Source organism: Branchiostoma lanceolatum, chromosome 4, assembly GCF_035083965.1.
Source record: "Branchiostoma lanceolatum isolate klBraLanc5 chromosome 4, klBraLanc5.hap2, whole genome shotgun sequence".
Classification (NCBI taxonomy): Eukaryota; Metazoa; Chordata; class Leptocardii; order Amphioxiformes; family Branchiostomatidae; genus Branchiostoma; species Branchiostoma lanceolatum.
In genome coordinates, this window is record NC_089725.1 from 14,400,564 (window position 1) to 14,426,041 (window position 25,478).

At 40.9% G+C, this 25,478-nt stretch overlaps 3 protein-coding genes across 4 annotated transcripts; all 3 read left to right on the forward strand.

The window, feature by feature from the left end:
* Nucleotides 1-29: 29 nt before the first annotated feature.
* On the forward strand, nt 30-5,420 carry LOC136432772 (uncharacterized). Its single transcript, XM_066424253.1, has 4 exons — nt 30-147; nt 3,044-3,902; nt 4,206-4,389; nt 4,615-5,420. The coding sequence occupies exons 2-4, from the start codon at nt 3,048-3,050 to the stop codon at nt 4,776-4,778; spliced, it is 1,203 nt and encodes a 400-aa protein (XP_066280350.1). The 5' UTR covers nt 30-147; nt 3,044-3,047; the 3' UTR covers nt 4,779-5,420.
* A 742-nt stretch (nt 5,421-6,162) lies between these two features.
* On the forward strand, nt 6,163-9,971 carry LOC136432771 (uncharacterized). Its single transcript, XM_066424252.1, has 4 exons — nt 6,163-6,663; nt 7,791-8,663; nt 8,976-9,159; nt 9,644-9,971. The coding sequence occupies exons 2-4, from the start codon at nt 7,794-7,796 to the stop codon at nt 9,805-9,807; spliced, it is 1,218 nt and encodes a 405-aa protein (XP_066280349.1). The 5' UTR covers nt 6,163-6,663; nt 7,791-7,793; the 3' UTR covers nt 9,808-9,971.
* A 2,951-nt stretch (nt 9,972-12,922) lies between these two features.
* On the forward strand, nt 12,923-24,966 carry LOC136432773 (conserved oligomeric Golgi complex subunit 2-like). Of its 2 annotated transcripts, none has more exons than XM_066424254.1 (16): nt 12,923-13,126; nt 13,568-13,729; nt 15,275-15,340; nt 15,613-15,696; nt 16,083-16,177; nt 16,331-16,436; nt 16,925-17,104; nt 17,473-17,597; nt 17,987-18,116; nt 18,591-18,730; nt 18,913-19,369; nt 19,490-19,565; nt 21,448-21,593; nt 22,007-22,143; nt 22,315-22,492; nt 23,607-24,966. In XM_066424254.1, exons 1-16 carry the CDS (start codon nt 13,061-13,063, stop codon nt 23,703-23,705), a joined length of 2,247 nt encoding a protein of 748 aa, XP_066280351.1. In that variant the 5' UTR covers nt 12,923-13,060; the 3' UTR covers nt 23,706-24,966. The 2 variants fall into 2 exon arrangements, with proteins under 2 accessions (XP_066280351.1, XP_066280353.1); XM_066424256.1 differs by having other exon boundaries at nt 15,616-15,696.
* The last annotated feature ends 512 nt before the right edge of the window (nt 24,967-25,478 follow it).

A 25,478-nucleotide genomic window follows, 5' to 3' on the forward strand; every position in this document is an offset into this window, starting at 1 on the left:
TAGGGTCACGAGCCAAGCTAGGGTCACGAGCCACGACCCGGATCAAGGCCCCGGATGTTCACGTTCCAGTTGAGTGCAAGGCGTTGAGTGTGACAAGTTCCGACCAGTTGTTATAGCACGTAGTCTAGCGTGCACGCTTAGCAAAAGGTAAGATTGTTTACCTTGTAATACACCTATATATATTTCTATATATGCAGAGCCTGTATGTGGGTCCTGGTTAGGCACGGGTTGGGGGTATAGCGATTATTAACTACTCAAACCTCTCAAGGCTGATCACATTCTACTTTGCTGGACAGATGCTAAATGCTCGGGCACAGTTGGAAACGGGCCTCGCCATGCAGTTCAATGGAAACGGGCCTCGCCATGCAGTTCAATGGAAACGGGCCTCGCCATGTACATGTAGTTTCTGTTATCTGCCCTTTAGAACGCTGTCTCTTGGCCATATGTGGCTGCAGAGCGCCAAAGGGTTAACCGGTCATGGCCGTAGCCAGGATTTTGAATGGGGGGGTTAATGGAGGATCATGGAGGGACCAGCGAGCGCTGCAGGCGCGAGACGAGCGCCGCAGGCGCGAGCTTCCTAGGGGGTCAGGGGGTATGCCCCCCCCGGAAAATTTTAAAAATTGAACCTTCTGATAAGCCATTTCCTGTGTTTTTGAGAGGATTTCAAAGAAAGAAATCAGAGACAAAGTGAGCAGTTTTTCTTGGATTCCAGCCCCGCTCACTAGCACAAGTGTCAAACTTCTAAAAACAACTGTATCATCAAACAAACAGATGAGAATTGAGTCCATATTTTTGCTGATCTTTGCCATTCATTTGGTTTCAAAAGGGTCAGACGCAGGTTGACACGGTTTACTATAGATAGATAATTACGGAGGGATCATTCGGGGGACTGTGATGTCGCAAAGCTGAACCTGCACATGTCTGCTCTACCAAGGAGGTTAAAATACTCCTTGGATCTACCCTTGCTCGTAGCCAGGATTTTGTTCTTTTTTGGGGGGTAGATTATGGCACAAGCGAGCGCCGAAGGCGGGCGATTTATAGGGGGGTCGGAAAATTGTCAAAATTCAACCCTCTGAGATGACACTTCCTACATTTTGAGGATTTCAATGTAAGAATCGATCGAAGGCTGTTGATAACAGCGCTGACAAGTTCACTCAGACAACTGAGAATGCATTAATTGACGTTTCTAACAGAAACCCCTTAGGTCTCTTCTGGCAAATGGTGTGACTTCAGCCAGAAACAGCGGCGTATAAGTAATCTTAAGTCACAATGGGACCTTTATTAATTATATAGACCCCGGCTGTTTGCGTTGCAAGCTTTGTTTGCGCAATTGCCAACCTTTGAGATCACAATCCATTGATTACTTCATGGGTGACATTTTAGATTAGGTCAACGACCTAGAGGATGAGTCTCTTGGATGAGTTGGCAAATTATGCGACACAGCAAATTTTCTCTAAAATTTAGTTCGAAAGTCAGTTCGAAATTTTCAAAATTCAACCCCCTGAGATGACAGTCCCTATATTTTGAGGATTTCAAAGTAAGAATCGAAGGCTGTCGATAACAGCGCTGACAAGCTCATTCAGACAAGTGAGAATGCATTAATCTTTTTGTTTCGGCCACCTCTGAGTGTGTTTCTGCAGCGGCCTAAGGACTTGTTACTTAGAGAAAGTCTAACATTTTGTTTGATAAAGGTAGCATTACTACATGTAGCTGGCAGAGAACGGAAAAGGGCCGTATACCTTACCGCGCAAGGTCTATAGTCGTTCTCGTATGTGGCAGCGTAGAAAACGCGTTTAGTGGAGAGCAGGATGGTCACTTATGTTCCCGCCAAGAAAAGCCTCGTAAAGCCCGATACTACCTTGCAGGTCATAAGGTACTAGGTTTGAAATCTCCATCCATGGCCATGTGTGGTCCAAGACGGCCAGTGGCCATCCTTAACTTTATTGATGGTAAGACAATCTGACTAGGAAGTGCAGCAGATACCCGTCTCTCTGCGACAAGTCGGGTACAGGTCATCATCTGTAAAAGCGCACACAATGTACCGTGAAAACATCAGCAACTTCGCTCGAAACAAGCCTGACTGCTACATCTGCTCGTAAATTAAAGACAATCTCGTGTTCAGCACACTGTGGGATCATTCCCTTGTATCCGATATGTGCCTTTATGTCATGCCTGGGCCTGATACGGGTGTTCCGGACCGTGTGATAACTATCCGGATCACATAGGGTTCGGGAGGGTTATCACACAGGCTTCCATAGAATATTTCGAACGCATTTCGAACGCGTCGGTTGCGCGGCCGTCAGAAATTCGAATACCGGATTCGGAGATTGGAATCAATGTTGCTACAGTTTCTTGTTCGAGGACACAAAACTCCCTCAACTTCTGGCGCATTCCGCATTGAAATGTGTGTTTTCTCGGGTGGGTATGGCCAAGGTATGACATAAATAAAATACAACACGTTGTATTCCGCATCACCCTCGGTCCCAGCCCTCCCGCGGGTCGGATCGCCCTCCGGCCTACGGCCGTCGGGCGATCCGACCCGCGGTCGGGCTGGTACCTCGGGTGATACGGAATACCCCGTGTTGTATTCTATATTGATATTGCACAAGATTTTGGGTGTTCGGTGGATTGTTCCATTGTGTAGAAGGAGAGAATTGCAAAACAAAGCAGACTGCGGACATGACACTCGTTTGTGACTTAGAGCAAGGTTGGAAAAGTTTGACAGCGCTTTACGCACAATTCATCAACTACGTTTTACGCTAAATTCCGGGTAGCTACAACGCATTACGTAGAATTAAAGTGACGTATAACGCTCTACGCAAAATACACCGATTACGCTCTACGTTGAGTTGGAGGGGTCGGCAGCGCTTTACGTAAAATTTAAACGGCCGATTACGCTCTACGTAAAAGGGCATGCAGGCCTAGACTGACTACCGACCCTACTGGCTCCCTTGCAATTGTGGCCAGATCGTCGTGGGGTAAGCATATGTCATACATTTTGAGTTTGCACTTTCAATTTTCGTCTTTCCTCCCTATTTAAAAGGAATATGGCAACATCAGACATGACCACCATACCACAATCTGCTGAAGACATCGCCCTCTCCTGGGTGCAGCAGGTACTGCAGAGAGACCTCCCTGGCGTCACCATCACGGACGTCGATGTGAAGGGATCCATCAATCAAGGTGAAGGATTCCTGAGCGACATCGTCGCTTTCGATGCTGTTGGGACCAGGAATGGTACCAGTCAGCGCTACAGCCTCGTCGCTAAACTGACCGATTTCAAGCGCCCGCAGACTGTAATGTCTGACTTTCCGAAAGATTTTCACATCGAAGTAGAAATCCTGGAGGTGAAGTTTTACTCCATTTTGGTCCCCGATCTTCTTTATAATGTGTCGGTCCAAAGTACAGAGCAGAAATTCCAGCCCAAAGGTACAGATTTCGGTGATAACGCCCATGCCGATTCCTTGTTCCTCCCCAAATGCTACTACGCCGCCACCGACCCAAGCTCCATGGTGTCCGTCAGGGTTATGGAGAACCTGAAAACTCAGGGGTTCTCAATCAAACCCGACCTCCAACCACTGAGCCGTGAGGAGATGATGCTGACAGTCGGGGCCCTGGCGCAGCTGCACGGCCTGTCACATCGACTAGAGCTCCGTTTGGGCAAACCCCTTCCCGAGAAGTACGACTGGATTCGGCCAGATACCAATGAGCAAGCGATGGAAGCCTTCACCGACGAATTTCATAAGTGTTTGAAGAAATTCGCAGCGGCTTTCCCTGACCAAACAGACCTTGTAGCTCGTCTGGAGAAGCAAAACCTCAAGACCTTGTTTGATTACACGGGGGGCTCGAGGGTCAAGGTGCTCAGCCATTCAGATTGCTGGGTCAACAACATCATGATCAAGGTAGGTGTGATTCATCCCTTCGTTTTGTCAAATTCGAATATACATAGTAGTGGACGTTGAATTGAGAATTTCTTGTCAATAATTCTAGACTGTCGCTCAAGCTCCAAGAGAATGTGACTACCAGAAATCTCAGCTGTAAGTTTCACCTTTAGCCTTCATCAGGAAGAATAACCGGCTAGAACGGTAGGAAAACGCACGGATACCCGACTTCAGTAATAGATCAAAGCTGTCAGAAAGCCTGCATTGACCCCGACTTTGTTGAGTTCTAATGTGTGCTGCCTTTTTTACACCCCTCGCAAATAGTACGAAGGTGACGTCCCCGTTGCAGCAAAACTGGTGGACTGGCAGGGGATCAAGTTCTTCCCACCGACCTATGACCTGGCCCAGCTGTTCCTTTGTTGCATGAGTTGGGACGTGTTCTACAACCACAGGGACGTTATCTTGGCTCACTATCACCAGCAACTGCAGGAGAATCTGGATCCTAGCGGTAAGAATCCGTCTTTGTCGGTATCAAAATGTATCTAAATAGATTACTAGTACTGTCCTCAGCTATTGCGAGAATACTGTTCCCATCTTAAGGAATGTACTATGGACAAGTAAAACTTTCCCAAAATCTTCCAGGGCCTTGCCGACTTTCATTTCTGATCTTGCACACTCAAGAATTGTATTTTCACGATTGAATTTATCAGATACACATGGCATCTTTCTCTAGAGTCGTCGGGCCTACAGAAGTACACACTGGAGCAGCTGAAGGCAGACTTCAAAGCCGACTGTCTGTACGGAGTGTGCTGCCGCGTCATGGGGTTGATGCTCCTGCCTGCAGACCAGGATCTGCTGCGGAAGGTCCAGGAGATCAAGGAGTGGGGAGTTCTGTAAACGGACCAGCTCTGGCCACGGGTGAATTTTATTGGTCCACAGATGTACAAGCTACACTTAATCAAGCAGTAGGGAGTTCTCTAATTGGACCAACTATGGAAACTTATGAATTGCATTGGTCCAGGGGGGTACAAGGTACAACTATTAGCAACAGTTCGTAAGGACTCAAAATTAACTTGTTAAGGTAACACCGCATTTATCAATGTACGTATTTCGATATCATCTTGAATCTTAGTCTTTTATTGATCTAACTTCGACAGCTTCTTTGCACGTGACAAGGCTATGAGTGGTCAAGTGAGGTGACCAGTATATCTGATCATATTGGCCTGGATCATATTCTTCATTCATAATTAGTTACTTAGTTAGTACTTGTCACTTTCTTTGTATCAGAGGAGAAATTCCTTGGACATCAACTTCAATCCAACCATAGAAATCATGCTGGGTCACACCAGCTATTTTGGTTCTTGGATCTTGACAGAACATTAATGGAGTGACCAGTCAAAATGACATTCTGAGATAGACACCCATGCTACCGATGTATTTCTCAGGAACTTTCGTGCATAGATGGACAACATCATGTTATCACAAATTAAGTTTAGCTGTTCAATGTATTTCAATAAAAAAGGAATTTTAGCTGTTATAGATATTTCAAAAGGTTTGACCTACTAGTTTAAACCGGCGGATTTCTTACCCAGGGCAAGTCAAAAAGGATGTGCTGTGACCTGTTCAGCAGTTTGAGAGGTGATTGACCCCCATAACCACATAAATTCATAAAAGGATTAGACTATCTGCCAGCCAAGAACAATGCCATGGCAGGGACAGATTACCATAATAATGGTTTAGAAAATTCTAATTCTGTACTGGTTTATATATGAACATTATCAAACCATGCAGAATGGCTCAGATATCGTTTTAAAGAATATCACATAATCCAAGGAAATTTCAATCAGATAAGATACGTTGGGTATACCGGCAATGAAGACAATACTATCTACAACTATCAGTTTTGGAAAAATCAACCTTGTTCAAATTTTCAAATCAACCCTGTCAACGTTGTGTCAGAGTGTCTAATTGTATCTAAATTTCCAAATTGAAAATGTCTTCCCCACATTTAAGCTGTGGAGCTGGCATTAAAAAATGGTAAGCTGTCAAAAACCGTTACCTACATGTACATGTACTTATGTTTCATATGTTTTCTCTGTCTTTTAGTACCTGCAGAAAACTCTGCAGTGGCCTGAGCGAATTAAGACGGGGGTTAGCTCTCCTCATCATCTGGGATCTCAGTGTATGTTTGTGAGAAGGTGATCAATTAGGCCCCTAGTCGCATAATTGTTTTTTCTTGATATTCTACTTGCCATAAATTGCATACATTACATATAGTAAAGTCTTCTTATGAAAAACACTGGAATCATAGAATTTCCTCATTGGTTATGCAAAATGTGCATGATTTACCGCTCACTGTGTACATCTCTGTCCGTTACCTGCATACCGAATATCATTATGGAAATCCTTTGGTCAATCATCCACTGAAAATTTAGATAAAGGGAAATATACGAAGCAAGCAAGCTGATAGGGGGCTCATACCAACCACTTCTGTCTTACATCAAAAGCTGTCTGCCACCGAAAAATCATCTATGACAGAAGCAGGGCGTTACAATCTTTGCACAGGAGGGACAGGAAACTGCCACTTGATAATGAATTCAGCAGGGCGATGTGGTTTCTAGCTGCCTTCTGAATCTCAAGCATAATCTCTGAACGTGCTTGCCATACTATATCCGCAATAGCAGGAACTGGTACATCCCATTGACATAGTTAAGTCATTGACCTACCAGCACTGTTGACCGGCAGCGAGGAACAATTGTCAATTCTGAGGGAAACAGCTGCCGTACGTATACTTCTTTATCATAAACTACAGGGTTTCTATGAAGTCTTAAGCATACTATATCAATTGTTTGTTTAAGTTTGTATCTATCCCTAATCAAGTTCAAGTCGCAGGCCCATGTAGCCTGGACAGAGAGTTTAGCACAGGCAGGGCCACATGTACAGCATTCACAACTTGTTCAAGTTCGTATAGTATCGCTCATCATTGGCACACGCTAATAGATGAACTGTTGCAAGGTTTTAAAAAACCCTCTACTGCCTAGTCTCTTGTGAACAAAACGTGTTGCTGCATACAATTTACATAAAAACATTTAACATTCATTGCACGAAAACGTCGTAGCTGCATGTGTTGCGTCGGGAGTTGCTGCTGATGACCGGCCATGACCAAGCGATTTCGTGGTCAAGCACGTTACAATGACTGATCAAACTACCCGAATGGGAGACGTCAAGCTCTGCTGTTAGTGGAGTTCTTCTTAGAAAATGCAATAGGGAGAAGCAGGGGTTACAAGATACTATAAAGGCTGATCACGTCCTATTCTGGTCAGATGCTAAATGCCTCGGGCACAATTGCACACGGGCCTCGTCATGTAGTTTATGTTTTCTGCACTTTCGAGCGCTGCCCCTTTGCTATGCGGCTGCAGGGCCACTCTGGGCCTCAAAGGGGCCCACGGTTGATTTTGATTCGGACTTAGAATCAGTCCGGGTCCCGGCGTAAAACATGCCTACATTTCCCCGACCGGTCAGTTAGCATCAGACTGCACGCTATCGGACCCTCAGCGGTCACTCCCGGACATTTACCGAGGCATCTGACTGCTGTCTGCCGGACACCAACCAATAAACGGCCCAAACCTTTCAACAAACAACGCTCCTACAGGAAAGCTGACCACGGCAGCTAGTGTCCTCTCGATTTAAAAGCCGGGGACTAGATTGGCCACTCACCTTTTTGCCCCCCTTCCAAATGTGGCCAATGCATTAAGGATCTGATCTGATTGGGTAACATACACAGAAGGGCTCTGCGCTCGTCCTGTCAACTAGCTTATTTGGCACCTATCCGTGGATTAAGCATATCATACGCATGCATTTTGAGTTTTAATTTTGTTATTGTATATATCTTTCCTCACTATCGAAAAGAATATGGCAACATCAGACATGATCACCATCCCGCAATCTGCTGAAGACATCGCCCTCTCCTGGGTGCAGCAGGTACTGCAGAGAGACCTCCCTGACGTCATCATCACGGACGTCGATGTGAAGGGATCCATCAGTCAAGGCGAAGGATTCCTGAGCGACATCGTCGCTTTTGATGCTGTGGGGACCAAGGATGGTACAAGTCATCGCTACAGCCTCGTTGCCAAACTGACAGATTTCAAGCGCCCGCAGACTTTAATGCCTGACTTTCCCAAGGATTTTCACATGCAATTAGATATCCTGGAGGTGAAGTTTTACTCAATTTTGGTCCCCGATCTTCTTTATGATGTGTCGGTCCAAAGCACAGAGCGGAAATTCCAGCCAAAAGGTGCACATTGCGGTGGTTACTCCCATGCCGATTCCTTGTTCCTCCCTAAATGCTACTACGCCGCCACCGACCCAAGCTCCATGGTGTCCGTCAGGGTTATGGAGAATCTGAAAACTCAGGGGTTCTCCATAAAACCCAACCTCCAACCGCTGAGCCGTGATGAGATGATGCTGACAGCCGGGGCCTTCGCTCAGTTGCACGGCCTGTCACATCGACTGGAGCTCCATTTGGGCAAACCCCTTCCCGAGAAGTACGGCTGGATTCGGCCCGATGCCATTTCACCAAATGAGCAAGCGACAGAAGCATTCACCAACGAATTTCATAAGTGTTTGAAGAAATTCGCAGCGGCTTTCCCTGATCAGACAGACCTTGTAGCTCGTCTGGAGAAGAGAATTCGAAACCTCAAGACCTTGTTTGATGTTACGAAAGACCCGAGGGTCAAGGTGCTTAGCCACGGAGATTGCTGGGGCAACAACATCATGATCAAGGTAGACGATGCATGCTTTCGTTTTCTCAAATTCGAATGTATTAGTGGACGTCAAATTCGAAATTTCTTGTCAATACTTCTAGACTGTCGCTCAAGCTTCAAGAGAATGGGGATAAACAGAAGTCTTGGCCGTAATTATAAATGATAACTTTCACCTTTAGCCATCATCAGGAAGAATAACCATTTGAAACGGTAGGAAAACGCACGGATACGTGACTTCAGTTATAGGTCAAAGCTGTCAGAAAGCCTGTATCGACCCCCGTCTTTGTTGAGCCATAACGTGTTCTGCCCCTTTCACTGCCATTGCAAATAGTACGAAGGTGACGTCCCCGTTGCTGCAAAGCTGGTGGACTGGCAGGGGATTAAGTTCCACCCGCCGACCTATGACCTGGTCCATCTGTTCCTTTGTGGTACGGATTGGGACGTCTTCCACAGCCACAGGGACGCCATCCTGGCTCACTATCACCAAAAGCTGCAGGAGACTCTGAATCCTAGCGGTAAGAACCCATCTTCTTCGGCATGAAAATGCATCTGAACAGAGCACTATTGCAAGCATACTGTTCCGATGTAAAGGAATATAGTATCCACAATAGACGTTATTTTTCCAACATCTTTAATTAGTTTACTCCTACACAAGCAAATTTCTTGATTCGCCACGATCTCAAATAAAAGTTACTTGTCGAATGCAGGGTACACATCAACCCCGAAACGCTCATATTTTGACAGAAATAGCTGAGTTTTCCATAGATCAACGCAACTTTTTTATTTATTGAAAGTTGCTTGAGAAGCATGGTGTGTTGACTTGGTGGCATCTTTATCTTTATTCCACCTACTTAGCAAGTTTCCTTCTTTTGGTGTAGGAATCCGAGGACCAATTGATTGGTGAGGCCTTGGCGACTTTATTTTCATCATTGATCTCACACACTCATCATTGTATTCTAACTATTCAATTTATCAGATACACATGGCATATTTCTCTAGAGTCGTCGGGCCTACAGAAGTACACACTGGAGCAGTTGAATGCAGACTTCAAAGCCGACTGTCTGTACGGGGTCTGCTGTCGCATCATGATGCTGTTAGTCCTGCCTGCCGACCAGGATCTACTGCGGAAGGTCCAGGAGATCAAGGAGTGGGGAGTTCTGTAAACGGACAAACTCTGGACACGGATGGATTTTATTGTAATTGGTCCACAGATGTACAGGGTACAATCAACAGCTCGTAAAGATTGTTTAAGTAACACAGTAAAGCTCCTGTCTTACTGGACCCGCGGCACGTTGGCGACCTCGCTGCGATCAGGCGAGTTGACTAAGCAATTCCATCTTTTTACGTTTAGCGTGTTTTCTTTTCTATTCTCTTTTTAGTCATTCTTCCACATGATATTCCCATTATGAAGTAGACGGTGACACAAATCCAGTTTATGACACAGCGAGACCGCCAGCTTGCCCCTGGTCCAGTGTCATGAGCATCAATGTACGTATTTCAATATCATATTGGCTCTTAGTCTTTTATTGCTTTAACTTCGACAACTTCTTGGCATGTGACAATGAGCGGTCAATCGAGATGACAAGTATATCTGATCATGTTGGATTATATTCCTTATTCATCATTAGTTACTTAGTTACAAAATGTATTACTCAATCACTTTCTTTGTATAAGAGGATACATTCTTTGGACATCAAGTTCAATACAACCGTTGCAAGAAATAATGCTGGGTCACACCAGTTATTTTGGCTCTTGGATCTTGGCAGAACATTAATGGAGTGACCAGCCAAAATGAGATAGACACCCGTGCTACCAATGTATTTCCCAAGAACGTTCGTGTATGATACACAAGAACATGTTAGCACGAAGTTAAGTTGCTCAATATGTTTCAATAAAACGAATTTCAGCTGTTATAGATATTTCAATAAGTTTTAGCTACTAACTTAACATATGAGTTTATATGGAATAGGATCGATGATAACATTGTTTGTGTCATATTTACTAGTATTACTACCGTTATCATCATCATAACTATTGTTGACAATTGCAATATTGATATTTAGATACCCCTGATACAGGTTTGATATGTATTAATGTAATAAAGATACAAGTATCTAAGATATCATTTATAATATACATGTAGGTTCATAATAACTTTTGTTATTACTAATGCTGTTACATATGTACTGTCATCAGAGTAGCTTTATCATTATCCTATAGTTGACAATAAGTGAACTTCTAAAAGCATGTTTGGTACGACTTAATAAATAGACAAAACAATAAGCATTGTGTCTGTAGATTACATGTATCTTTTTTCCCTCCAGAACTACGGATAGGACCACTTATTCATGTCAATTTAGAAACAACAGCGACTATAAGTACATGTATACTGATCAGATATAGATCAGATGATGATTAAATGAAAGTTCCAAAATAAAGGAGCAGTAACAACTCCATCTAAACAGTCGCATGCAACATGGTGGTACCTCGGATCATCACCCATTAGGAGTTGGAGGACGATTGTCTGCATTGTTTTGACACCTGTTGAGGAGAGCATTGTTTTGACACCTGTTGAGCAGAGCATCGTTTTGACACCTGTTGAGGAGAGCATCGTTTTGACACCTGTTGAGGAGAGCATCGTTTCGACACCTGTTGAGGAGAGCATCGTTTTGACACCTGTTGAGGAGAGCATCGGTTTGACACCTGTTGAAGCAGAAAGTAAAAACTGTGTCAGACCAGACCGACAGGTTTTATCCAATCAGTGGGATGGAAGAGTGCGGGTTTGAGGGGGGGGGGGGGGTCTTTAACGTGCTTGAGGTGTGGCTCTTCTCACGCACGGGGCCTCCAAGAGGCCGTTATGAAAAACTAGATGCCCATTTTCAATCAGTTGAAATGAGAAAATAGCCGTGTAAAATGCCTGTTCCAAGGGCACAATATTAGACATGATATCGCTAGATTTGTTTAAATTAATCAGAAGCTATGATGATAGATTAGAAAGTCACTAAAGACTTCCCTACACTGGTAGCAAAGAGGTCAAATAACTAATTATATCTACATGAAATTGGATTTGGTTAGATAAAAAGTACGAGGGTGAGTCAAGATGTTTTGCAAATTGCCTCATAACAGGTTCATTTTTTTCATCAAATGAGTTGAAATTTGGCACAAATGTAAAGGCATATATCGTCTTGAGACTGACAGTTTGTTGTTCTAATTTTGATGACAGACTGAGTTGATTTCAAGCTGACCACACCCTTGGAACTCCGTCAGAAGCAAGATCAGTTCCTCTCTGACCCACTTACAATTAATGTACGAAGCTGAAATTACACATGTATGATGATAAATGCTTCTTTAGATGATATGCCAATTTTTATCTCTTATAGTGTTAACACTTCCTGTTTAACAGCTGCTAGGATGTAGTGAGATGCGATATTAGAGGCGGTTGAATTCACGGCCGAATACATGATCTGTTGAATAAAGGCTTTGTAAATTACTTTTCCATATGCATCAATCAAGGGAAACGAAATTTCACACATTCATTAAGTGTTAAAATATTAAAAATCGTGCTAAGTTTCGTTTCTCTTAAACTACGAGAAAGTAATCTACAGAAACCATTCATCAACATAACAGGTATTCAAGACCCTGCCAACCGCTCTGAATTCAAGTCATTACTCACTCCACTTTAGCAACCGGAAAAAAGACAAACTGCTTGAATTTCAGAGATGAAAATAAGCATGTGGCTTCTAGAGAAATACATTCTGATATATGTACAGTTTATGTCTCCTGCAATAGCTGCAATTGGGTCAGGGAAATTGCACTGCCATTTACCACAATGATTAGTGACGGAGTTCCAAGGGTGTGGTTAGCTTGAAATCAACTCACCCTATCATCAAGATTTGAACAACAAACTGTGGTATGTCATTCTCCAGACGATAGACGTCTGTGGTTCGACTGTAACGTGCACAGAATAAAAACTCCGGACTTATGTCAATGTGACGCACTACTATTGGGGGACGGGGGTCGCGGAGCTATACTGTGTTCTGCGACCTTAAAACTGAGAGTACCCTGGCAACGAGGTGGCGGCGATTCTATACTGTTACGAGGGGTGTAATAATTTGTTTATAAAAGAGACAATAACTCATAACATTTCACAACATTACTATTTTCCGACTTTGTATACAATTTTTTTTCAAGAACTCTATCGAAAAATTGTTATTATCAAAAATTACTATGATTCACGACTAACATCCTCGCTATAGTAGACTCGTCCAGCTGGGCAGATCTTGTTCCCAGGGTAGTGTATGACCAGTGCTACGTGGAGGAAGATTCAAGTTGCAGACAGGTGTACAGACAAGAAACAGCTGAAATACACATTTATTTACGTCCTAAAGGCGTCTTGACTGTCCGTACACCGCCAGGATGGCGCTAACCACGTTACCGATCAGTCCTAGGTCCCTGTGTTTCGACAAGGACGTGTTTATGAAGGTAGGTTTTGTGGGGGTAGGGGGAGGGGCGCTTGGCAGACGATTTTGGGAGGGAATATAATAAATCTATAAATCATATGCATAGTAATGTGTATCTGTGGGCCAACTGGCAAAGAACAAACACTGAACTTATATTACAGTTTTTATTTACATTATCTGGTAGTGTATAGCGTTTATATTTTTAAGGCGGGGGGGGGGGTAAAATTCTGGGAAAGATCATGAGTTCTAGGCTACTATTTTGCATAGAGGTTTCATCATAGCTATTTCAATCAATATGTTACGTCATTTTTCAACGTCAGTGAAGTGCTATCCTTGTAGATCAAACCTATCTTAAGTACTGTAATACATAGCTTGTACTTACATGTACTGTACTACACCATACTGGTGTGTTACGACTTGTTTACCTGTTATGCAATGCAAACTTCTTTTGCTTCTCCCCAAGGAAAACTTTGATGTGGACCAGTTTGTGGCGGAATGTCGGCGGCGAGTGTCACTGGAAACCCTGCGGGAAGACCTGGAGGTGTACTACAAACTCTTACGCAGCGCCATGATAGAACTCATCAACAAGGACTACGCAGACTTCGTCAACCTCTCCACAAACCTCGTAAGATAATCTTATGACAAATGAAAGGACATGGTCTAAGGAAATTTTTACCTTCTTATGGGTATTTTCTCATGATCTCTATTTTCTAAGACTATCGACAACAAACAATTGTGATCCAAGAGGAAGAACTTTCCATCTCATCATGGTAGCAATTTTTTAATACAGTACAATGAAGGGTAAATATGCTCAACATAGAATGAATGACATAGGCAGATTCGCTATAGCTTCATTACAAACACGCCCATGTAAAACACGGATTATAACATAGACGTCTATGGGGAGAAAAAACTCACGAATGAGACCACCCTATACTAGTATTTTTACTCCGGGAAGGAGGATGACCTCCTTCTGGGAGTATTGGAAATGCTTTTGTTTGCGCGTTCGCAGCTATAACTCACGATCCCGTTGTCGCATTGGTGTGTAACTTGGCATATCGTTTGCCTGGTTCGGCGTGGTGATGCACAATAGCTTTGTTACACCATAACTACTTTAAACGTCAATCCAATATCGTAATTGCACCCCTATAATTAATGCTATGTCCCACTGCCCTGCCATAGGGACCATGTTATAATCCGTTATGCATGACTGGAATACTTCAGGCAGATACGGGGTATAAATCTTCCTTACTTATTGTGATCGTATAGTCACTGTTACATTGAAAAATAGACAACGTGCATCACCACACGCAACCTAGCAAACGATATACCAAGTTACATACCAATGCGGCAACGGGAATTGTGAGTTTTAGCTGCGAACATGTGCAGAGTGACCTCCAGTCTGTGTATTAAGTATGCCGTGTCCACTCGCAACTCGCATACAGTATGTGCGCACGGGACGGACGATGCACTTTTACGCACAGTGTGAAAATGGCAAATCTCTGGACCTTCAAACTTGCTACACTTGTAGTTTATAATACGGAGGCTGTGACAATGTAAAAAGTTTACGCAGGGGATGAAAGATTGTTGAGAAATATCTCTCAGAAAAGTGCGCGCGCCAGTGTCGCTTCCGGGTGGTTAGATCCGGTGACCTTTGACCTTCGTGAAATGTCACGATAATATAAATTAGCCTTTTATATTGCAAATAGCTTGATAGCTATAGATCAGGCCGGCCTGCAATAAATTGTGGAAAGAGGATTTACTGCATATTTGTGATTTCTGATACATCTTAGTTGTAAGGCTGAATGGTTCGTTGATAATTGAAAAGGGGCCATCTAGATCTAACTTTGTGACTTTTCCCGGAATTTCTAGATCCCATCTGTGCCATGCTGTAAAAACATACTTTTCAGCAGGTTGACCACTCCTGTATTGAAAGAAAAAGATAAACAAACACTTTTTCTTTACTTGCTCTAAAACACTACTTGGACTGTGCAGAGATGCAATTTGTGTGGGTCAATACTTGTACATACTGTAAATACTTCACGGAGAATTGTGTCCTACGGACTCTTGTTGAGCTTGAATCTATAATCAGACAGCTATTCCTTGCATAATGTTCCATTTTATTGATACTTACTGTTAGTATGTATCATGAACATTTTGCGTTTTACAGGTTGGAATGGACAAGGCCATAAACAACTTGTCTGTACCACTGGGGCAACTCAGGGAAGAAGTCATGGTAAGTTCCTTATTAATTAGTTTTGCAACAGCAATTGTACAGAGGATGCCTTTGATTTGGTTACATTTATTTCATTTAGTAACCAAGAACCTTTTGAAATACAGGAGGTATGTGTGAAAAGATGTGAACATACCAGCTACTTGCCATAATTTAAGGCATAAGGAAAAAAATGTTGTATTTCTGTTACTGAAATAACCATAGCAAAAACTGTCTGTACTGTGATTCTGATCTACATGACTTCAACAGTCCCTGACATGTTTTTGTGTTACCAGCAGACAGTGAGAACAGCAATGGACACTGCTGTACAGGAGATAGAAAACAGACTGGCTACCAGGGCTGCTATTAGAGACAAGAAGGTCCGCACTATATCTTTACTACATCTTTTCTTTTGTTATGTTAAACAAAAGTTATAATGCCTGAACACAACATAACTGTTAGTGTTACACATGTAATATCAACTCTCATTGTTCTGTATGGGATACCACCACACTGCAAAAAAAGATGTTATTGTCAATATTGAAACTTTCTCAATAATGTCTTGAACATCTGGCAAGAGATAAGATTGAATTTTTTTTCCACTTGCATAAAAACTATTATAAGATAGTCCAAAGGGCTAAGAATTCTTTCCTAGACCTCAGCAGATTGTACTTTTTCCTGCACCTTTCTCAATGAAATTCAAAAGTCTTCTTATTTTAGCTTATTTTTCCCAATCAATAATGAATGGTTATTCTGCCTTCTCCAGGCCTGCCTACAGAGGTTGATGAACATCACCCATTCTGTGGAGAAGATAGAAAAAATACTGGACATCCAGGACCAAGGACAGGGGGATGGGGAAAGGTAATGTTATCACTTCAACATAACAGATGGATTGAGGACTTTTTGTTATATGAAGCAAAACATAACGCATTGTTCTGTATCAACTTATGATTACATGTAAGTTTATATCCATGTCTTTATTCTGATTTTCTGTAATTGGCTCACTGTGTTTAGGGAGTTGACTGGACAGCTGATTGAGAGAGTGGCCACAGAGTTCAACCAGCTTCAGTTCTACGTCACACAGAGTAAAGGTCTGCCATTGGTGGAGAAAATTAGACCCGTGAGTCTTCAAAACTTTCAACTACATTGTATTTAAACATGAGTTATAGTCAGAACTACTGACCACCTCTGCACAAGGTCTACCAGTGGTCAGTGCGACCACTTTTTGGTGGTCCTTAAGATGAATGTTCCCATTGACACAAAAATAAAGCATCCTGTCTAGCTAGCTGTTGTGGCCATCTGTCTACTATCCATAGTGACCATCTTCTTCAAGTCCCTTAGGTTGTCACTATGAACATATTTGAGTGACATCAGCTACAGTTATTTTTTAATATTTAATATTCATATCTTATTTTTGATATTTTTTAATATTGTTCATACATCCAACCACATTTAATCACATTTAATCACTGTGATTCAAAGTTCTTTGAATATCACACTTCACCTTGAATATTTATACACATCTGAACATGACCTTTAATTAGAAGCTTGCTTTATAAAGTGTAACTATCTTTCCTTAAGTACCATGTTTTATTTGCCATTCCCCAGAGAATAGCAGCAATAACGACCACCTTACAACACAGTTTGGAGACGTCCTTCCTGGAGGGCCTGAGGACCAGTAACAGGGACATACTCAGGCAGTGTCTCAGGACATACGCCACCATAGACAAGATAAAGGACGCAGAGGCACTCTTCAGACAAACCATTGTTAGACCATACATGGAAGAGGTAAGGAATAGGGCAATGTGTTGGAGACAGCTAGATATAGTCAAAACTTTATTAAGATGTTACATTTAGTTTAATGTGTGTAGACTTGTATTCTTTCAGTCGTAAAGATTACAAACGAAAGAAGTACACATGTCAGAGTAAGCAGTCACAAATGGTTTGATATGTGTTTCTTTTGTAACCCAGAAATTACTTGTACCATCATTGTGTATTGTCTTGGAACAAATGCAATAGCAGAAGGATATAATATGCTTTCTAGCTGAAATTACATTCAAGTCCGATATCAGTAATTGTATAATATTTTGTTGAATCACAAATGCAGTTGTTCCAAATTCAATATAGTAAATCATATTTTATATGTGTGTGTCCAGGTGATAACAGAAGCAGTGCTGATGTCCCATCCCCAGGGTTTGAAGGGTCTGTACAGCAGGGTGTTAGACTTCATCCCTGCACACTGTAAACCTCTTAGAGAGGTCACCACTGGGCTGGTGCCAAGGTGACGTGTTTCATATTCAACTGACAGACAATTAGATTTAGAGAACTATATCAACCATTAGGTTGATTATCATCCAAAATATTGCTTGCTATTTCATGTTGTTTTGTTTGGATGCCATGTTTGTATACATGTTATCTAAACAATGTTTTTGAAATAGACTTATCAATTTTGTTCACACAATAGATATTGTTCTGACTGTATGTATGTATGTATGTATGTATTCATGACGTATACTTCTTTTAGAAGAGTTGTTATCGATGTACATGTATTCCAAGACAAATATGGTACTATTTTGCTGGGCATGATACAGATGGTAGTATCTATATTCTAGTAAGTTGTTTGTTACAATTTCTTCTTCAGTGTTTTTACTGTTTTATTGTTGTGTGTAGCTCTGCCCAGGGTGAGGTTGTGCGAGGGTATGATTTCTTAGTGAATGCAGTGTGGCCAGAGGTTATAGCAGGGTTAGAGAAGAGAACACCCTCCATCTTTGCACCTGGCAACCCCAGCATGTTTCACCAGGTAAGTTGTGGTAGATGTGTTTGGGTTCTGTTTGTGGTATACAGTTGTATGTGTATGTGTCACTGTGGGGGTGGGGGGTTTGGATGGGTGAGGGTGGTAAACTAATCTTCCACACAGACACTCACAGTTTTTCTCCTCCATGGTACACATTTAGTCATTAGTGTCTTGAAAGAAAGGCAAAACCAGAAGACATTATAAAATGCTGTCTTTTTAAAGTTCTAAGCTATTTTAAATGTTCCTTTTTTCAAGGGCCTTACAAATACTGAAAATGAATATTACTTATTATTAGATATTTCAACTCTTCCTCTAAGCTATATTACATATTATGAAGATTAGATGGGCTAACTTTTAAGATTCCTATTACTCTGTGAAATCAACCTCCTTGGTCAAATGGTATCCATATGAAGTTTATGGTGTTAAGTTGCTTGAAGTGTATATTCCCTGCAGTAAATGGTCATTTTGTATCTGTTGCAGAAATACGTAACTAGTATGAACTTCCTGGATGCCTTTGAGCTGGAGTGTGGTTCCCAGGCCAGTGTCAAAAGGCTGAGGTCTCATCCCAGCTACAACACCTTCATGACAAAATGGAGTCTTCCTGTATATTACCAAATAAGGTAAAGAAAAAATGAAATCTCTTGTTATTGTTAAAATTGTTATGTAAATTAATGTTATTGATATCTAATATATGTTTTATGGTAAGCAAGTTTCTAGTTTATCTTCCAATTTTCTTCGAACCATTCCTTTTGAATGATAAAAAAAGCTGACCTTAATTTTTGTTCCTAATCCTGCATTGCAGGTTTCAGGAGATAGGTGGAGCTCTTGAGACATCCCTGATGTCCCCCTTCAACAATGCCTCGGATAAGACTCTCTTCCAACTGAACGCACCTTACACGCTGTGGCAGTGCATGGCGAAATGTTGGGCACAGGATATCTACCTATCGCCCCTCTGCCATCGCTTCTGGAAACTCACGCTACAACTGCTGTCGAGATACGGCACCTGGGTGAAAGAAATTCGCGAGAAGGAAATTCCTGAGAAGGAGACTGAACAGACTGGACAAACGTCAACAGGGACAACGTCCACTACCACAGCTATTATGACATACACAAGTACTATGACAACTGTGACCACTACCCCTGCATCAGTGGCATCAACAACAGGGCCCTTCTCACAAGGCGCCACTCCCAGCAGTCCTCTTGTCACAATGACTCAAATAGTTTGCCTGGTCACAGACTCAGATACCATCGTTGACAAGGTACATACCAGCATTCTTCAACTTTGGCTTGACTTTAGTTTTGTGATTTTGAATCTGTGAATATTTTGAGAGAATTGTGTTTTCATTTTGTTTTTTATTCCAACTTATTTTCTAACACAGGTTGGAGAATTCTTCTCCACTGTGATCCAACCCAGGATAGCAGCAGTAGGTGTGAAGAACACAGATGTGCTTACAGGTATACTTTGCAATGTTTGAAGTTTTAATGTTTAAAGTTGTTGAAATCAGGCAAAGCTCTGCTAGCTAAATGCAGAGTCATAATGACATTTCACTTGATGATTTAGTTGTCACAAAATACAAACAATATATTTACTACTCTCTTTTTTTATGAAGTAAAAAAGCTCCTTTAGTAACCTATTGATTTGAAAAGCTTTACAATACATGTAACTATTCTATTAGTTCATTTCCTTGTTTTTTGATAGTTAATTATATTCCCCTTCCAGTGGGAAGGGGGATATACTGTTTTTGCTTGCCTGTTCTTCTTCTTCTTTCTTCTTCTTTCTTCTTCTTCTTCTGCCAAAAACCAAGTAGATGTGCGGTGGTAGCTCTACTAATGGTATTGCAGCAAGTTATATGTACCTTATGTTGAAATGTACGGATGTTATATTTGAGATGTACGTACCTATAGGAAAGGTGAATACACCTGACAATAAATTATGCTAATGAGGACCTCATTTGCATAATTTATGCAAAAACTTGTATTGCGTTTACAGTAAAAGCTGCAGATGTCATATTTGAGATGTAGATAAATTTAGGAAAGGTAAACACACCTGACCATGATTTATGCTAATGAGGACCTCATTTGCATAATTTATGCAGAAACTTGTATTTCCCTTACCGTAAAAGCTAGAGATGTCATATTTGAGATGTAGGTATCTGTAGGAAAGGTGAACACACCTGGACATAAATTATGCTAATGAGGACCTCATTTGCATAATTTATGCAAAAACTTGTATTGCGTTTACAGTAAAAGCTGCAGATGCCATATTTGAGAAGTAGATACATTTAGGAAAGGTAAACACACCTGGCCATGAATTATGCTAATGAGGACCTCATTTGCATAATTTATGCAAAAACTTGTATTGCGTTTACAGTAAAAGCTGCAGATGTCATATTTGAGATGTAGATAAATTTAGGAAAGGTAAACACACCTGGCCCTGAATTATGCTAATGAGGACCTCATTTGCATAATTTATGCAGAAACTTGTATTTCCCTTACCGTAAAAGCTACAGATGTCATATTTGAGATGTAGGTATCTATAGGAAAGGTGAACACACCTGGACATAAATTATGCTAATGAGGACCTCATTTGCATAATTTATGCAAAAACTTGTATTGCGTTTACAGTAAAAGCTGCAGATGCCATATTTGAGAAGTAGATACATTTAGGAAAGGTAAACACACCTGGCCATGAATTATGATAATGAGGACCTCATTTGCATAATTTATGCAGAAACTTGTATTTCCCTTACCGTACAAGCTACAGATGTCATATTTGAGATGTAGGTATATTTAGGAAAGGTGAACACACCTGGACATAAATTATGCTAATGAGGACCTCATTTGCATAATGTATGTATGTCCCTTACCGTAAAGACTACGGATGGCTTATTTCAGATGTAGGTACCTTAAAGAGAGGTGAACACACCTGTACATAAATTATGCTAATGCGGACCTCATTTGCATAATTTATGCATAAACTTGTTTTTCCCTTACTGTAAAGGCTACGGATGAGATGCAGGTACCTTCAGGAAAGGTCAGAAAACCTGGCCATAAATTATGCTAATGAGTGCATTATGGATAATTTATGCATATCCCTAACCATAAAAGCTACGGATGTCATATTTGAGATGTAGGTACCTTTAGGAAAGGCCAAACACACCTGGCCATAAATTATGCTAATGCCGACCTCCTTTGCATAATTTATGCAGAAACTTCGTCATATCCTTACAGTCAATGCTAAGGATGTCATATTTGATGTGTAGGTAATGGGAGGGGAATATTCTGCATTTTCCCGAAAATGTTGCCATTCTAGTGTTATCTTTGTGTTATCATGTAGATGCATTAGGGGAGTCCAAAGAACTGATATCCCAGGAGCTGCCAGGGTTTGGTGACTACATAGTACAACAGATAGCTGAACACTGTGTGGTCAACCTGAAACCTGCCAACGACATCCCCAGACTGTACAGGAGAACAAACAGAGAGGTACAGACACTTACCATTATATGTAGCATGGGAAGATACAGTCTAACATTGTTTTTAACAAGCAAGCAAGTAGCAGGAAAGATGTTGCACCAAAAAATAATTACTCAAGCAACTGGATAAACTTTTGAAACAGAAACAGTCACCTATTTTTGGTGTATCTTATTACCTGGATGTCTAACCTTCATCAACGATATTGTTATTGACTTATACATGTAGTACATGCACTGAACTGGGTGGAGAGTAACAGTGACAAGCTATGATGAGTACTTGCATTTGGTTAGTTGGTAAGCCAGTGTATAAACATGAACATATACAATGTATGTGTCATGTACATGAAGGCTAAGCGATCAATAACTAGTCAGTACATATTGGTAATAGCTTTTGTTCTGATTTTATGTCTTCTTTACACTTAGGTACCCTCCAAGGCTTCCTCCTATGTGTCTGCCACTGTCAAACCCTTACAAATGTTCCTGGAGGAACATGCAGTTATCATCTCTGCCACTAGGAGGAGCCAGTGGATGGTCAGCATTCTGAATGTGGTCACAGAAAGGTAAGATACATGACGTACATTGTAATAGTAATACCACATGTTTTTATTAACACTGAAGGGGCCAATCTAAAGATTGATAAAAAAATTTAGAAATCTGAAAGTTTTTGAGAACTATTAATTACAATAAACAACAATATAAATAAACAAACAATATGCGAAATCTTCTTTCAGGTACTACTCAGTCACAGACGATATCCTCACAGCGGTGAAGAAAATGGAGGACAGTTTGAAGCGACTAAAAAAGCTACGTAAAGGCGACAGCGGGAACTCATCGTCTTCCGGGGGGATGAGTGACGACGACAAGATCAGACTTCAGTTGGTCCTGGACGTCAAGCAGTTTGGAGAAGAGGTATGTTCCCACTTTTATACAAAGGAATGCTTATCATAACAAGTACACACTGAAAAAATAGGGCTTAAAATACCCACCTGCAACCTGTAAATTTTAGAAAAAACAATGCAGGAAAAAATGTTAACAAGTTGTAAGTAGGTAAGGTAAAGAATACAGGCTCTAAGTATTATTAATCACATTTTGCAGAAAATGGAAATGATTTGAAAGTATTTCAAGCCCTAGAACTCACAGACTGAGTCAAGTGTTTTTTCCAAAACCCTTTTTCTGCAATGAGAGTGTAACTTGAAATTTTGTAAATCGAATATTTGCTTATGATGCTGATAACATTACTCACACAACTTTCGCCTTCACAATTTTGGATGCAAATAAGAAGTCTGACTCAGTGACTTTTCCAAAGAACTACCCGTACCAGTCAGTGCCAGGCCTTTGTGTACATTGTTGTGTGATGATGTGTAAAATTCTTAAACACCAGTCACACAGTTTCAGTCACAGGATATGCATGTGTATTGAGCAGCTAACTGCTAAGTAAATAGTGACATTTTGTAAACAGGTTTTCTTTGAAAAGATGGTATGAGGGAATTGCAAAGTGTGTATCAACTTAGGGAAGTGTTTTTATGTCAGAAATTGTGGCATTCTAAGGTTTCCTGAAGACAATATTATGGTCCGACAATCTACAACAGTTAAGGACTATGGCATGGTCAATCTGAATCTCCCAATTAACGGCATGCAGAAAAAAGTATCAGGGTGTAGCGCCCCTATTCCCATTTTGAAAAAAGAATTATTAAACTATATATATGAGTATGACCTGCCTAAGTCTGTGATATTTCTAACGCAATTATTTTGAACAGTGACACTACATCATGTGGTACATTTTGTACATACTCTTCTTCTTCATGCATCCTTATGGATTATCTTTGTACCCGGGTATTCTGAAATAGCATTACCAGAATTGCAGTTGTACGGGCTTATGTTGAATCCTTTGCAATAAGGATTAGTAATCTATCCTAATCCCCTGTATGTATGATATGGGTTTAGAATATTCAGCCCGACCATACATGGGTGCATAGATGTTAGATTGTGTATTTGGTGTCATCTGTGTGTGTGTTTTTGGCAGATTCAGGCCCTGTCTGTCCCCCTGGACGCCATCTCTACTTACAGACAGCTGGTAGAACTGGTGGAGTCAGCACAGACCAACTCTACACAGCCACAGTAGGCGTCGTGCAACTATCAGTGGCAACTTGGAGGGGGCATTGTACTGTCAAGGTTTTCTTAGTTTGTTTCAGTTAAAGCTTTTTTACCCGTTGGAATGAAATGACACATCTACATGTAGGACAGTGAAATTCAAAGAAGAACTTTGTTTTTGACACAGGCTTAAACTTATTAAAAAAAGGATCATTTTTTCATCCTTATACCATTGAAGTTAACATTTTGGTGTCCATTCTGTATTAGTGATATCACAAAATAAATTGAAAGCATATTCTGCAATATGGAGCTCAATATACATGAATGCCCTAGTTAACCTTTGGTACACTGAAGTAGTAGTAGCTCTATTGGTTACAAATATAGTTAGGTAGCAGTGGTTAAAAGGTTGCAGATTTATGCTGCTAGTTTATCATGATTCGTTGCAAAAGAGGAATCTGATTCAACATCAAAGCATACTTGGACAACTTGTAAAGTGCAACTGCAGCCCAGCTCAGAATACATGAAATACTGTATCAAAGAAAACCATAATACTGACTAGCACAATCTTTTAGCTAGTGAACGGGGGTTATAATCATATAACCACCTTGGCTAGTGCTATTGATTAGAAAGTATCTGAAATTTGTTAAACAAAGCAAAAGGGCTTGTGAACTTGTGCAGTAGCAAGTATGAACTATTTGTGCAATACGTATCATATAAGTGGTATGATAAAACAGTGTTTTAAGTTAAGAGTGAGTGTACAGACTCTAGTTTTGAGAGGTGGTGGTGACATGTTGAAAATTTCTTCATGTTCATAGATCTTAGATCAATGATTTGTTGATGTCTGTAAAGAAGAAATGGTGTCGGGAAAATTCAATCATTTACTAGTACAAAGTATTTGAGTGTAAAATATACCATTATCATAAATTCATCATTTACAAGGTTCAAGTCGGATGGTACATAACCAGTCTAGGTTTGCATTAAAGAATCTGTGTTAATTAAGAAAATGAATATTTTTGTGTGACATCATATAAAATCATGAAAGAGTACTAGTTGTCCTGGACACGAAATGCCTAAAGAATTCATTTCCTGTTGATATTGTCATTCTGACAGAACCTTGATGTGAAACACATGACTTGTGTAAAAAGAGGAAGACGTGACTTATAAAAGCACCATCATCTTTATGTGGAAGTTCCAATTCCAGTTGGTGATAAGATTGAAATGCACAAAGCTTTAAGTGTAGTAGAAAATGTACATAATTCTAACTATATAAGAATAAATCCTGAAATATTCAAGTTGTTAAGTGTAATACTTTGCATGAATGGCTATATCTAGTTCCTCTTCCTGAAGCGTGGTAGATCTAGAACAAATACAACAGATGCCTGAAGGGAAGAAGGCTGAGTCACCCTCATGCTGGTGATCACCAGATTAAATTGGGAACTTCTGCATTCCTCTGTTACAGGTACAAAAGGAACCACAGAAACAGGAACTAAATATATTTAAGCTATCTCATCTGTAATAATTATCTCCTTTCAAATCAAGTGACTCAAACAGTTCCTAGAACAAGTTCCTGAAGTTGAACATTTGTGTCTTTCAACCAATTTACATGTATATCCTCCTCTTTTAGTCACCATCAAATAACTAAAGGCATGTTTTCTGCATGTTGTGAACAATCATCACCAATGACAAATTTTAATACTAGTTTGCAGCAAACAAAATTATGTGCAGTGTGCACATAAACAGCCATCATGATTTTGTAACCTTCCTGTTAAGGTAGCCTTTAAGTACCCAATTTTACTAGTTAGGG